This window comes from Dromaius novaehollandiae, chromosome 9, assembly GCF_036370855.1.
Source record: "Dromaius novaehollandiae isolate bDroNov1 chromosome 9, bDroNov1.hap1, whole genome shotgun sequence".
Lineage (NCBI taxonomy): Eukaryota > Metazoa > Chordata > Aves > Casuariiformes > Dromaiidae > Dromaius > Dromaius novaehollandiae.
In genome coordinates, this window is record NC_088106.1 from 13,061,333 (window position 1) to 13,076,352 (window position 15,020).

Here is a 15,020-nt window from a genome sequence, read left to right on the forward strand (position 1 = left end):
TGAGGGAAAAAAACCAAAAACCAAAAAACCCCAAACCACTGTGGGAGAGAAGGGAGGGACAAAAGATTCTGAACAAAAATCACTGCTACTCAGTACCTAGGAAGGGCTGAAAAATATCCCTGAGAAAGTCTGAAGTGGCTGCAGAATGCATGTAAAAACATCAGATTTTTTTCGATCCAATTAGCTATGAAAACAAGAGAAACAAGCCAGGTCCATTAACTGTCAAGTGTGGTAATTCAGAAGGTGATTATTCACCTGACACACAGGATGTGACATTCATTGATCCAACAGAAAAACAGCAGGAAGAAATACTGTAATTAATGTAGGTTTTAAAACTTTATTTCAAATTACCCCTGGTTTTCTTTTATATTATCAATGTGCTAGGAGTTCACACTACTGGCAGAATACAGGCAATTTAAAATAAAGTATACAAATTTCAGACATATTTATACTTAACAGACTTAGAAATTATGGAATGTATTTACAGACATACAACATGGGATGAAGCTTTAAAATCCTTTACTCTATTAATTACACGTTTACACTGTTTTCAGAAATAACAAAATTAGACCACTTTGTAAAACACCACAATATCTATACAAAAGATTGTTTTAGATGTCCAAACTAACCTTCGAAGTCCTCTGTTTTTAGAAACAGTTTTCAAAGAACCATTTATAGTCATGAAAGGCTAAAAATACCACTTGCCATCATGTCACTGTTGAGAACAGCAGCGATGTTCTCAGTATTGTAGAAAGTTGTTTCAAATTTATTTTAAACAGGCCACCAAGGAAGAGGCCTTCAAGAAAGCTTCCCCCTTCACAAGGGGGAAGAATCAAATCCCCAATGTTTTGACCTGATCTTTTCAATACCATCAAGGACTCCTAAGTGCCAGTGCTGCTTGATTTTGAGTCTGTAACGTTGCTGAGCCTCAGACGCTGCTCAGTGCTTGATATCATTTGAAGGAGGATCATAACACAATGGAGTTAGTATATAAATACTAGCAAACACTAAACACTCAGATGAATTCCTCCCACACCCTCCAACACAAATGCCCCAGAAAGGAAAGACAATTGCCTCTTGCTTTAGCACACAAAATAAAATTTTATACGTGTTTTCTTTAAAATATTCTTTTCACTGGATACAACAAAAATTGCACATAAATACACCAAACAAATCCCAACCCATTTCATTGCAAAAGAAAACTGAAGTGGTTTTTGGTATAATACATTAAATAAACCATATGATGAAACTTCAGGCTTGGATTTTTGTCCTATACATCTGGTCAAGATTTAGTGTTTGCCGGCATGAAAATACAAGATTATAGAAGTGAAAGTAACAGGACCAACATACATCAGAAGCTGCCAGAGCACATGGTTGCTTGGAGCAACGTAAGTGGTACTTGGGACAAACGCCTGCCCATTCATGCAAGCACTGCTCTTTACATAAACTCAGCTGCTGTGTGTACCCGCTCATGGTATACAAGAGTAGCTGTTTTGACCAGGCACGCTAGGGAACGGCCATTTCTTGAAGTCCAGATTCAACTCCCCACCCCCACCCCATTCATTCCTAAAAACAAGTATTAATGAAACGTCAAGCTTCCACCAACCTGAATACTGCTAAGTTTCATTTTCGATAGGTGCTGGAAGCTGGACTGCAGCAAACACCATACCCTTACAAATCTACAAAGGGAACCGTTTTCTTAAAACAGATATATTTAAGTAGTTTAAGAAGGGTGTGCTATTCAAGTTGCATGCCCATGTATGACACAAATGACCTAATGTTGAAAACTAAGATAAATTCGATGTCCTCTCAAATTATGCACAAACATACCAGCAACACGTGGTCGGTACTGTTAGTTGTGAGTGGCAGAATCTCCCATTCAGCTAACTACAGCAGAGACTTCAGTGAAAGCTTTCTTCTTACATTTTTATGTAATTCCTTAAGCACTACCAGCAATCTTTGCAAGTGAAATTCAGTGAAATACAGGATATACTTACGGGGAGGAAAGTATGTCTGTACGGAGCTGCTCTCCTCCTCTGTATTGCAAGTTATTGGCATATAGAGATTTCGAAGAGTTCACAGCAACTCGCTTACCCAGTATGAAAATAACCTTTCTTTTTTCAAATGCAGAGCTCTAAATACCCTTCACATGTTATTTTAGACTTGCAACGCGATCAGCCAATGCCAATAAGAGGCAGCTGGAATCATTATATGAAATTCAGGATACAACAGTCACCACGGCTGACCTTCAAAGAACTACATGAAGCAAAACAGAGCAGGAGCAAAACTGCAAAAATGGCAAATTGAACAGGAAAAAGTCCAGCTAAGACCAGTCTTTGTCAGTGCTCCCACAGCAGGTTTACTTCAGCAGAGGTGACTTTTAGCTAGCTTTTTCCTATTTCTTCTCCTTCCTTCATCCCCATGAAAACCTCTTGGTATATTCTGGTTCAAATATATACCATGATGGAATATCTCCAGTGCTTGAAGTTGCTCTCAGTCCCCATGCACTACATGATATTTGTAGCAAAACATTCTGGGATACTTTAAACAGACCAGAACCTAACAAAAGAATTGGATGGATGGAAAACGAGATTTTGCAAGGTCTTTGGGGGGGGGGGGGGAGGGGGGAATTGCTACTGATGTGGTAATAAGCCTGGCCTAGTCAGTGGGACCAAAGCACAGAAAAGTAGTCTTTCTTTTACAGGTTGACTTTAAAGTAAAATGCAAAACTTGGCTGGTGTCTCTCCCATTCCTGTATTTTCAATTTCCATTTTTGCATAAAGAAAGAAGAGTGAAGTAAATTTTATAAAATGAGTGCATCTCTCTATTTGAACACCAATGAAAAAAGGCTTTTTTAAAGCCTTTTCAAACCTACAAACATAAGCTACCTTTTGCAACAGATTGCTGCTTTGATAATATGCAACCCACCTATGGAAATTCAGTAATTATGTTCTTAAAATCATTAATTTTAAAGTGGCTGGGACACTCACCAGTCTTGGCATGACTGTCTAGGATGCTCCAGCTCCTGCTAAAAATTTTATTTAATAATGGGTTTCTAATGATTAGCACAGGAGGTTGCAATTCTTTGCACTGCAGTGAAAAATCGGTACATGATTCTTGACGACATTTAGTCATTCTTTGACAAAACCATTCAGTAACTAAACACATCCTTATGTGATCGGAAGGGGGAGGCAAGAGGAGGCAGGAGGAGATTTCCTCCACTGATGTTGGAAAGATTTCCAAAGACATATTAAAACCCAAACAAAAAGTAAACCCAGCAAGAATGCAAATGTGTGTAATACAAATGGAACTGTTCTGGCTTAGTATCTTTTACTAAGATGCGTGTTTCTTGCGGACATACCACACAGTATTATTTTTTTTTTATGGGGGGGGGGAATACAGTTATTTTTTTTTCAGATTTTAAATACTGAGGACATGCCAACATAGGTTATAGCTGCATGAGGTACAGCCCTGTGATGAAATCCTCTGCAACACAATCTTAGCCTGTAATCCTTTATATATAATGGAAAGAGCTGGTGTTTCTTAGAGGCAAAGAAACCCCCTTTCTTTGAGCCCTGTGGGGAAGGGCAGAACTCTCGTTCCCCATGTGCCCATTGCAACAACATCCTTCTGACAAATGAATCCTCTTAGGAATCATCTCACTTTCCAGGCTGTACACCAAGGTCGTCAATCTACAAGGTCAGTTTCTACAGCTGGCTCCACCAACCAACCAGTGGAACTCCCTGCCCTCCTCACAATAAACTTTGTTTTATAAGGGGCAAAAATATTAAAAAACCCCTGGTACTGGAAACTGTTGTGATCTCCAAAAAAAGTGGAGAAATGAGGCAAAACATTCCTGTCAGGAATCATGGAAACTCATTTCCTTAGAACAGAGCTCTGTGTGTTTGGATGCACAGCATGTGCAGTAAAGTCTTCACGTCCTTCTGCTTAGCCAAGGTAACCCAAAAGGTCCCGGAGGTCTCTACACAGCAGACAAGTGGTGAAGTTGCTGCTGCTTTGGGGGCGCCAGCTCCAGGAGTGCCTGGACAGTCACAGCTACCTGTTTCAAACCCTTCTCTTCTAAAATATGTAGAGGCAAACATAATTGCTCCTGAATGGGGAACAAAACAAAGACAAAAACAAAAATGGATGAAAAACACTCAACTGAAAAGAAAAAAAAATTAAGCAAAAAGAGACTGAAATATGAAATGTTATGGACAGCTAACACACACACAAGTATGAAATGAAATTTCTGCTTGTGAATAAAGAACTGTAAATGTGACTACCAAAAGAGGAAGCTTTAGGATAATCATTGTGTTTACAATATCAGCCATCACACAGAAAATAAGTATAAATAAGGAGAATTTTAAAAGGATTTTGGGAGAAGTGGGAAATAACATATTGTCTTCTATCTTCACCCACACTGAAATGGTAGCAGTTGATGAAACCAAAATTAGACTAACTTAGGAAGGGGGAAAGTGTTGATTCAACATGATGAACCAGCAGCAATGCAAACAGTAGGAAAGGGACCATGGTTTCCCTCCCAAAACACCACTGGCTTATGAGGGAGTCCTCACGCAGCAAGTCTTGCTATTGAAAACAAGCAAGCAAAGACCTGCTTTTAAAGCACAGAATGAAATAGTAATATGTGTGACAGAAACTCTGTTCAAAAAGTCTAAGAGGAAACATTATACTGAAGAGCAATTCTCATTGCAAGACACATTGTCCATCTGAAGTCCTTCGGCCCATAGGTATGATCTGATTTCTATCACTACAAAATTCTTGGGAAAGGAGGAAACAGCAGGGAGCACAAGTTGCTTTATGGAAGAACCAAAAAAAGAAAAAAAAAGAAAAAAAGAAAAAAGGAGACTTGCTTCTGTGTATGACTGAAATGACCTTGATAATAAATGTAGAAATTGACAGTATATTTAAAGGCAATTATCCCTCCTATAATATTTAAGAGTCAGTACAACTCACTCATCTTTCAGAAGTTCACCTGTTTAACAGGTTACCTCAAAAATCATTCAGAGGAATAACATGGATACACAAGATACAGAGAGTTTTCAAACTTTTTATTAAGAATTGTGCTATTTTCGGTCTATGATGACTTTAAAGTCTGCACAAGCCTTGGCCCTCCTCACTCCACAACAGTCATCCCCGGACAGGATATGTGCCAACAATCCTCCGCATCTCTAGTCAATAACCAAATTTGTCCTCCCTATAAAGCTACAGAGAATTTTTTTTCATGTGTTATTCCCACAACAATCAGCATTTCTTCACTCCTTGCACCGTTACTGATCATTCATGTAAAAGAAAATCTTCAGCGTAAGTGATGGCAGCCAATGCTCTTCCCACAAAGCTCAGAGTGGAGAAAGACCAAATTAGTCCAGACTGAAATCCTCACAGTAAGACACAGCATCAGGCTGAAATGTGTTTTTCTTCCAATTTTATAGATGTTGTTTTGAAAAAAAAATGTGCTTTTTGAGAAAACACCTGTAAACTTGACTAAATAGGTCTTAAAATAGGCCTTATCTTTTTACTTAAGTAGTAAATAGATAAGGGGAAAAGCTTTGGAATGACTCCATACCACAGAGACAGTCATGACAAAATAAAATTTAAAAACTGGAAGGCACTGTTAGGGTAAAACTTTACCCTTGCAGCTTTTATCACAGTGTTCATTAGAAGAGGTTAAGAAACAGGAACTGAGTTCATTCTAGTTCATATCAGTAAACAGTGCAAAAATAGCTTATTTAAAAATAAAACAAACACAATCCTGCCAAAGATCCCCTCTCTCCTCAAAAATGTTTTGCTTGGACAGGACATTTTGTGTCAGTCACAGTGTGAGATTTAGAAAGAGGGACTTAATTTCCCTATTCACTCCTTTGTTAAATAGCCATTTTATGTTACAAGAGCTTGTGAGACCCATGTGCATGTAACAAACATTTTTACCGGTAGCAACAGCATCTGCAACTAAGCTCCTGTGCATCTTAAACTGTGCTTCAGAGTTGTTGCCAGGTTAATGCTGGAATGCTGACACCACATAAACTGGGCTTCCGAGGCGCTTACTGTATTTTCAGATTATAAGAGAAATTTATTGAAAACACACTCAGAACAGCCATATTACTTAATACTTACCTGTAACTGAGCTCTGAACAGAGTTCCCTGAATCAGCCTACGCTCTGAGGAGACATGGTCTTTGGCACATGACATTAGGAGTGCCTTGAAGTTCTGAGGTGTCCCTGAGAAATACTTTAAAGCACCAGGATGCAACAGGGAGGGAAAAGCTTGGAAGCTTTATGGAAGACTATCCGAGTTTTGCAAAACAGTGAAGAGTGTATATGCAGTCAGGGCTTATATCTCTGTAATCATATGATGCAAAAGTTTCCAAAAATGACAGGGGAAAAGAAGGGATATGGAATAAGCATGGTTTGAGGCATCCACAATAAAGTGGCAACTCTGGAAGTTTTTGTTAAGTTTTTACCAAGTCTTTAATCAAGACCACAGTAAAATGCCACCACATTCTGTGGCATCTGATAGATTATTAAAGATTTTTCCTTCTGCACCAGAACTTATTTTTTCTTTTTTTTTTCCCCAAAGCTGACTGAAGACCTAAATTTCTCTGAAAATTTCCTGCTTGATCTGTTATGAAGCTGAAGTAGCTCAGGATTCACAGTCAGCTACTTTAAAAATCCTGGCTCAAAAGTAATATACCAAAGTCTACAAATGTAAGAAATCAAATATTCTCAGAAGCAGGATAAAGAATTGTGCGTAGGAAAACAAGAAGCAGCAAAGCCCTGCAGACAAACTTATCAGACCATGTCTCCTAAGACTAGGAGAGCTAATCAAGAACACGGAGGTTAAAATTTTGCATCCTTCTCTAATATTTTTCATCAGATAATCTTGAAGCAGTGTACCAGAGTGGGTGCAATTCCCATTTCACAGATGGGAAAATAGAGGCACATACCCACATGTCCTCAACTCAGTCCCTTGCTCTAGCCTGTGGACAACGCTTCCCCCCTTGTAAGCGTTATATCTGCTAAATATCAGACAGCAAATACAAATGTGAATTATGTCACAGACAGGCACATGGGTGTACCTACATGTTTACACATTGTACCTGCCACCTCTGTCCCCTAAGTGGAAAAGAAAGCACTTCATACACACAGTCTTGCAAAAACCAAAATCCTTTACCAAGCACTGGAGTGACGGAGGGAGGAAGAAGCAACATCATCTTTCAGCTAGAGGAAAAAGACCCAGCGATAGAACATACAGAGCGTTAGCATTAGAGTACAGTAAAACACCACAAAGCCCCAAAGCTGAATGGAAAGGGAGACAAGAGTGGATTCTTCTGAATCTGTCCCCAGGGAAAGAAGAGTCTCAACTGTTCTTTTAACGCTGAGGTTTAGCTGAAGAATGTCAGAAGGGGAACAAAGATTGTCCTGTCCAAAGTGTGTGAGCAGGAAGGGAAAACAGACAGAGAGAAAAAAAAAAGTCAATTAGCCATACTAACATCCACGAAGCAGTCAGTCATCAGACATCTCAGATATACCCTACACATTCAAGGAGCGTATCACAGCTGGTTAATTCTCACAAAGGAATCTGCAAGACACTCATGCCAAAGAACTATCTTAATGCAAGTATTCAATGTGTTGCCGGTCACGCGTACAACTTAAACATGCAAAAATCTGTTTTGTTAAAAATTAAGCAGCTTACACATGCCTTAGTGAAAACCAATTTTGTTTCAGGGGAAATAAATTGGCTACAGGTTTTTGAGATGCTGTTGGCATGGAGTACTCACCAACGCTAAGATGCTGCATGCATCTTAATTAATGGAAATAGTACAACAAAGGATTATTTATGTGTAATTGAGGCTTGAATGTAGTATCCTGCAGAAATATCTAATATTAATCAAAGCTTAAGTGTTCCATAACTATTAGCAGTGTATCTTTTGCCTCCCTTGCACAGAGGTAACTATGTAAATCAACAAAATCTAGATGCACATATACCATATTCTGTTAACTATCGGTTTCTTTTGATGCAAGGGCTCTACTGGCAAAGTCCTATAGAAATAGCTGCTCTATTGTGGTGCTGGAATAGGAGTGTAGCTCTGCCTGTAATTAGCATTTTCTAAAAGTAGCTTCTTACATAAAGTAGCCTGTTCTTTTAGAAGGTAAGTATTTCTACATAGATCCATACTTTGAAAAGGCCCTTTATATTTGTAATTGGAATTTAAATGAAAGGAGACACCTGCAGGCATCTTTTCAGCAAAAATATATTAGGCTGCCATGCCAATTCTTTCATACAGATATCTTGCCTTCTCATCTCAGCAGACATGTAATGTAGATATGTGAGAGTAAATTTAGAGTTCACGTGGGGGTTTCAGTAAGCTTCCCCAGAGACATTCTCCTTGAACTTTTTCAGATTAAAGCAGGAGAAATGGGGGGGGGGAGAGGATCCCAGGTAGGACGTGAGTTTTTATGAAACCAAGACAGATGCAGCACAATGAGTCTATGGGGGACTTCTTGCTGGGGTGGGTTTTTTTTGTTTGTTTTTAAATGTAGGCCATTTCAGTGATCTGCTTTGCACTGCAATGCCATAAACAGTTACATCTGCATATCTGAGGGAGCTATAAACTGGGAAGCTGGCATGGAATTGAATAACTTTACCTCATAAGAATTTATTATGCAGTCCTGCCAGAAGTAAAAGTCTGAAGTTTCTTAGGGGACCAAGAGAGTGTAGCACCTCACTAATTATCCCTCATGTGCCCTACCATGTTCCAATGCCGTGCACCGCTAAGCCACGTGAAAAGGCTGGGCCGCTCAGTAAATATGCTACCCTAAACTTCCAATGGCTCAAATCCTGCCTGCAAGTGAAGCTATCAGGGACAAAACCAGAAAGTACTGTGCTGGTGACTAAAGAGCACAGCTTTTAGAAATTGTTGGGAAATGAGTCACTGCGTCTACTTTTCCCTTTCACAAAGCAAAAGAAAGAACATAGGATCTACAACAGAAACATTAACACTTAGCAGTTTAAGAAACCAATCCAATTAATGCACTAGAAGAAAAATAAAGCAAAACATGACATGTATCAAAACCATTTACACTGAGATAGCTGCTAAATAAAGAAAAGGGAAAAGGACAGGACAGCATAAAACAGGATAGTTGGACTCCAATATGTTATGTTTCTACTTCATAGCTCTTCCGGTTTCAGAAGGGCAAGAGAAATACCACCACTGGTACATAACACAAAGAATTAGGATCTATGCAAAGATAGCTACCATCAGAGAAAAGCAAATAATACCATGGCTTCTTGGTAAGGCAGTAAAAATGTTCACATAGGAGGATTATTCTGAAGGCACATCAAAAGCTTTGGGATTAAAATAAACACGCAAAACATTATCCAAATTTTACTCCACTTTTAAGCTACTAAATATCTAATCTCCAGAAAATTTCATTATATTTGTAGAAGTACATTGTAATTCTACAAGACAGATTCAAACTGCATCCAGTAACATGAATATGAGGCAGGGTAGTAAATGAATCAGATCTATGACAAATTAACTGTATCTGACTTCATTTTGCTCTGGAAGAGAATGCAAACCAAATCTGACCTATACAGTAAGATGTACCTTATACCTGAGCCTGCTAACATATTATTATTTGGTTTTCACCAAATCGCACAAAAAAGGTTCTGTTTTTTTGAAGCATCATGCAGAGCTGCACCTGAAGCAACACCAGAATAGCAGAAGTACGTACCTGAGGCACTCCAATCCTTCTGCAAGCTTCTAAGAAATTCTCCACATTTCGTCTGCATTTTGCCATTGTAAGTTTAGGCTGCAAAGAAGGAAAGGAGGAAGGCATAAAGTGTTCTTAATTGGCAGGATACTCAAAGATTTTTATTTTTTATGTAAATAAAACTCTTAATAAATCTGTTGGCCAAAAACATACCACACTGACATAAGCTTGTCTAATTCAAACCAGCCTCTGTTGCACTTTGTTTTTCTTTAGAAAAGCAAGCCCAAATTTCAAAGCTCATTTAAAAAATACTAAGCTGGATGTTTTAATGAAAAGACAATCCCAATCCAGTCAAAATTGGCATACAAGGTGTTACCTAAAAGAGGCTAACACTTTCAGTGGCTGCAATATGCTAATTTTTAAAATATATTTTGAATGAAACACATGTACATGGCTCCAGTATTGGGATTTCAGAGCAATTTCTTGATATGAAGCAATCCGGAGTTTGTTCTGGATTGCTACATTTTAGAAATATTTCAAACTATATTTCAATTAACAAAGAGATTAAAAGAGGCTAGATGAAACCAGAAAATAATGGAAAAAAACTGGAATTGAAACCAGCTGCTTGTAAACCTCTTGCAGATGTGTTTGATGTGGCTGTTCAAATTGGGTTGACTGGCATTTTTTCAAGATTTTTTTCCCCCCACATGGTTAACTTTTACACCTCTACACAGACATGCTGCTGCACAGGCTCTGTCTTGTTTCTGCTCTTGAAGCCTATTCTTTTCTTATTAAAGAGACACAAGCCTCCTGTTTCTTTGTATGAGCTACCTGCAGGCTACATAGCAGCAGGCAGCAGCCTCTGTGGGTTCAATACTTTTCATTAAGTGAGGAAAAGCAGACTGATGGAGCTTCTGCTCTGTCCCCTCAGTCTGCCATATTACCCCACCAAGAAAGTGCTGACTTCTTTTCCCTGAAGGATGAAGGGAATACAAAGATCACATTGTGGACTGAGGCATGACATGATGCCTCTTCTGCTCCTGGAGCTGTGCAGCTACAGGCTGCCTTTTCCTAGCGATTTATGACAAAGCCATGCTTTAACTCATAACACAGATTATTCCAACAGCACATAAAAGTAGGCCATTGAAAAGATATTCTCTATAACAAGAATCTGCTGAACAGTGGCTGTATGTCTTTTTTCTTGAAGATTCCACATTCTGCCTAAAATGTTGGCATGTCTAGTTAAATAGTTCTCAAAATAATGAGGACATCTGCCTCTTCGCATAAGCCCTAGAGAAAGGAACCACAATGATACAGTATGCAGCCCTGTAAGTGCCAGTTCAAATTCCACTGACACAAGGACTGAGGCCAAAATAAGGAAAAGCAAACAATGTGCATGTTTTAATCTCTTCCCCCAGGAACAGCCTTTGGTTTTTTTTCCCCTCCTTATTCATACAATTTTAAGATAACGTGAATGACTGTAACAAGCAACTTGTCTCTCTGTACTGCTTTTGAGTAGCTGACCCTAAATATTTTCACTGGACTTTTTGGCTGCAAAAACCAGGAAGAATTTATCTTGTTGATAGATTAGGTAAATATTCTGTTTCTACTTCACGGTTCTCAATCTTTCTCTAATTCTGTGCTTTCCTTACATGACACACAGTAATGCACCTAGAAATACATCATCTTCATTGCTTCCCAAAAAACTGCAGATAGGATAAGACAAACAACTTCCCAAATTGTCAAACTTCTCTGTGCGCTTCCTTGCTCAGATAGCAAGCCAGACTCCTATCCCCAGATACAAAGTAAGCAATTTTTCCTGTTATCACACAGGTATGACTGGATTTGTTTTGTTCTAGGAATTCTCCAAGCACATGCAATGGAGCTCAAGTGCGCTCTGCTAAAAATCCTAAGCAGAGGAATTTATACTGCTGTGAAGTGGACACAAGAATCAATTTGGATTCTCTGCCTGTTCTTGCAATCTTCTGTAACAGGCTCCTAATTGTTTGCAGAGAATACTGTATATCCTTACCGATACTTCTGAGACCTGAACTTCTCAGACCTCTTGATCTTCTGAAATATCCTTTTGCAGTTTGTGTGTTGAATCGTCTCTTATTTCACTAGTTTTCAGGTTAACATAGGCAGGATTTGAGAACGTTCATATTGTCTTAAAATCTGTTTTAGAAGCAACTTTGTTTAATTGAAACATATCCAAAAATATATCTTTAAATGAAGCCACACCTTTTGTTTAGACAGACCAGATGGTTATTGGTATGGGGGATGGTCTGCTCATGAACAGAGAAAGATGCTGAATGGAGCACTTGCCTGATTACACAACATTCCTGGATGTCATTTTGGACAGCTATAAAATACTGTCAACATTACATACTTACAACAGCAGGGGAGGGGACGTGAATGCTGGGAACAGATCGAGGACGCACATGATTAGCTAAATGGCACAGAACAACACCATCAGTGAGAGCTGCTCCAAGATCACTGGGCAATGATACCTTCAACCGTGATTCAATATTCTGTATAAAAATGAACACACATGCACAGAAAGTAAGAGCTGCTTTCTTCCAACTATTTCATTCTGCTGAACATTTTATAAGAGGCAGAATCACTTGCATTCCAACTCTTTCTCCATCTTCATGACATATTTCTGAACAACTTCATTTCTACGTACCACCAAGAAAGGCTCTGTGCACCACTATGGCTGAGAGCTGATGACAATTTGGGAGCAGCTGAACTCAAAGATAAACAGAGCTCTTATTACGCAGCACAGGGGACTAATACGACCATTATACAAACATAATGGAAATCGGAGTCTAAGAAAAGTATTCCACATCCTTCAGATTCTCAGAAAATGGTTCTACTAAGGGAAGTGAAAATAATTGTCTCTGTGGGTTGGAGGAGAATATAGCTAACAAAAGCCAAGATAACATTTTTCCCTGTAAAGAAAAAAAATGTACTACTAGGTATAAATAGTAAAAAGAATGAGGTAGTGAATGTATGGTGTGGGAAGAGTGAATACAAATTCAATTCAGGTTTTTATTGTATTTCAAATGCTATATGAATTGCAGTGTCTGTATAAAAATTGTTAAGTATAAAAAAAAGAATTAAGCTTACTTAGGAAGTGGAGCAGGAGACTTAATACATAAAAAGCATTCTGAGATAATGCAAGAAAGGCTCTACAAACAGCACCAAGGTTTTTTTTGTTTTGCTTAAAGGAACTTCCTAGATTGCCCTTTCTTTATAATTTATAAAGAGAAGGAACCCTCTCTGTCCATCTCGGATGCTCATGGCTTTTAAAATGAGCTTTAACAAGTAATAACTCTTATTTCTTGAGAAAGCTCAAACAATTAATTATAGCACTTCAGGAAATCCCTTCATGTTCTCCAAAAACAAGCCTGGAGCAAAGCAGAGCCGTACTTTAACACCATGTGGCATTTTCAATATTCATTTCTATTGCCATTGTACCTGGCCACCAACCAGGATCCGGGTGACCTGAATAGCCAAAAAGCACAAGCATAGGCACATCTGTATCTCAGATATTCTGCACTCAACTAAAGATAGGGCAAGAGTCAACAGATGGATCCAGAGCACACGAGAAAGCCACACAGTCAGTATGACTGGCAGTAGTCTCAGCACTCCACCTGCTCTTCTGTGGGCTTTACAGCAATGGGGATTTTTTTTAAGAGATTGAAAGGAAGATAGTGAAGTGGCTCTCCAGAGCTCCTTACAAGCGTGAAGGGTGATAAGGAAGAAAGCACATGTTCATTTTAAAAGTGAAGGATCACTGGACAGTTAGGAGCAAGTCAGTACAGTATATTCTACAGAATCTGAAAGCTGACTATGCAGTGTGAAAAACCAAAGGGAACACCACTTAATCCAACTGACAGAAACACTCAGACTGTAGAGCTGCCATTTAATTTTCATCAGCTGTTCAGTGTATTGGTTCACTGAAATAAGTCCAAAACACAAGAACAGCTTTACGTGATGCATGCAATGCATTTACTAAGATGTCCACATGTCAGCATGTACCTTACGCAGTTGCTCTATTAGCTCCAGCTCTTCCTCACGTTGTTTGGAGTACTGTCTTGCTCTGAGGTCTACAGAATCATTAGCAGGAGACAAGGCACAGGTGGAAGATGAAGTAACAACTAAAAAAGGGTAACACAAAGGAAAGAGAATCACTAAGCTTGGTTTGGCTGATTGTCCTTTGTTGCTGTATTACACATGCACACGCAACATGCCAGGGTGGGTACAGAGCATTCCCGTTCACAAATCTGTTCCCTTCACTGGATTATTAATCTACCAAGCTAACAACCTACTAATCCAAATGAAGTGTTTCCGTAACAGATCTCCCTTTCTGTTTAGAGTCTGTTCTTTCCGTTGGCTAATAATCATTCAGAAAAAGAGGACAAATTTTTTAAAGGTGTAATATGTTGAAAGAGCTCAGTCTTCCTGTAAAAATTGTAATTTTGTTATGCGCTATTATACAAGTAAACACATCAAGCTGCCTTTGTAACTTGTTGGAAGCTTGTGTGGCATTTCCTCGATATCCTTTTTGGCATAAGCACAAACCCTAAGAACAAATTCCCACATTTACATAAATATGACAAAGGAGTATTTGACAACTCTAAATAATTGCTTATTCAGAAAGTATTTATTTTCAATTTAAAGCCAGGTATCCACAAATGAAACTCTAAAACTAGTTGGATGATAATGATCTGAAGTAACAAAACAGCGCAAAACCTAGGTAATGCAGATGGTAATACAATGTAACAAAACTAGGTTGTTTCTAAACTATACAACCTACCTTTTTTTGCTTCATCCCTGACAGCTGCTCGGAAAAGGAAACTCTCAGGTCGCTGGGAAGGGTTTCTATAGGAAGGCGGGGCTGCAGGGCCAGGATATGGAGGGGAAAGGTGGACTAAACAAATGTGGAAAGGCACAGGAAAGGAAAGAAGGAAGAAGGAAACGGTTAGAGTTTAATAGGAAATGGGTTCAGCAATGTGGTAATTAAAAAGAACAAAACAAAATTTTAATATAATAATGGCAAAATAAGTTACAGCCATGCATGATAAAAGCACAGAGCAGGAAAAGGCACTTCCAAGGACACTTGCATGCAAAGCACATTCCACATACCACTTCCAGCAACTGTTCTAACTGGTGCTGAACACATCTGTAGGACACAGCCTATATGAAGGCCTGAAACAGCCAAACCCTATTCTCTCCCTGAGGACATGCTTCATCCCAGCTGTTGTTTACTCATGTGTTTCC

General features: G+C 38.8%; 1 protein-coding gene across 15 annotated transcripts in view; it reads right to left on the reverse strand.

Annotated features, from left to right (window-relative positions):
- Window positions 1-317: 317 nt before the first annotated feature.
- LRCH3 (leucine rich repeats and calponin homology domain containing 3) overlaps window positions 318-15,020 on the reverse strand; it is a 71,076-nt gene continuing 56,373 nt past the window's right edge. For 7 of the 15 annotated variants that reach the window (XM_064516759.1, XM_064516757.1, XM_026093461.2 and 4 more), the window contains 5 exons: window positions 14,557-14,670; window positions 13,779-13,897; window positions 12,128-12,265; window positions 9,756-9,833; window positions 5,058-7,439 (listed from right to left, as the gene is read on the reverse strand). In XM_064516759.1, coding sequence (XP_064372829.1) covers window positions 7,239-7,439; window positions 9,756-9,833; window positions 12,128-12,265; window positions 13,779-13,897; window positions 14,557-14,670 — 650 coding nt within the window. In that variant the 3' untranslated portion in view covers window positions 5,058-7,238. Of the gene's footprint in view, window positions 4,112-5,057; window positions 7,440-9,755; window positions 9,834-12,127; window positions 12,266-13,778; window positions 13,898-14,556; window positions 14,671-15,020 lie in introns of those variants that run through there. The other 8 variants (XM_064516761.1, XM_026093462.2, XM_064516762.1 and 5 more) reach the window with 3 other exon arrangements.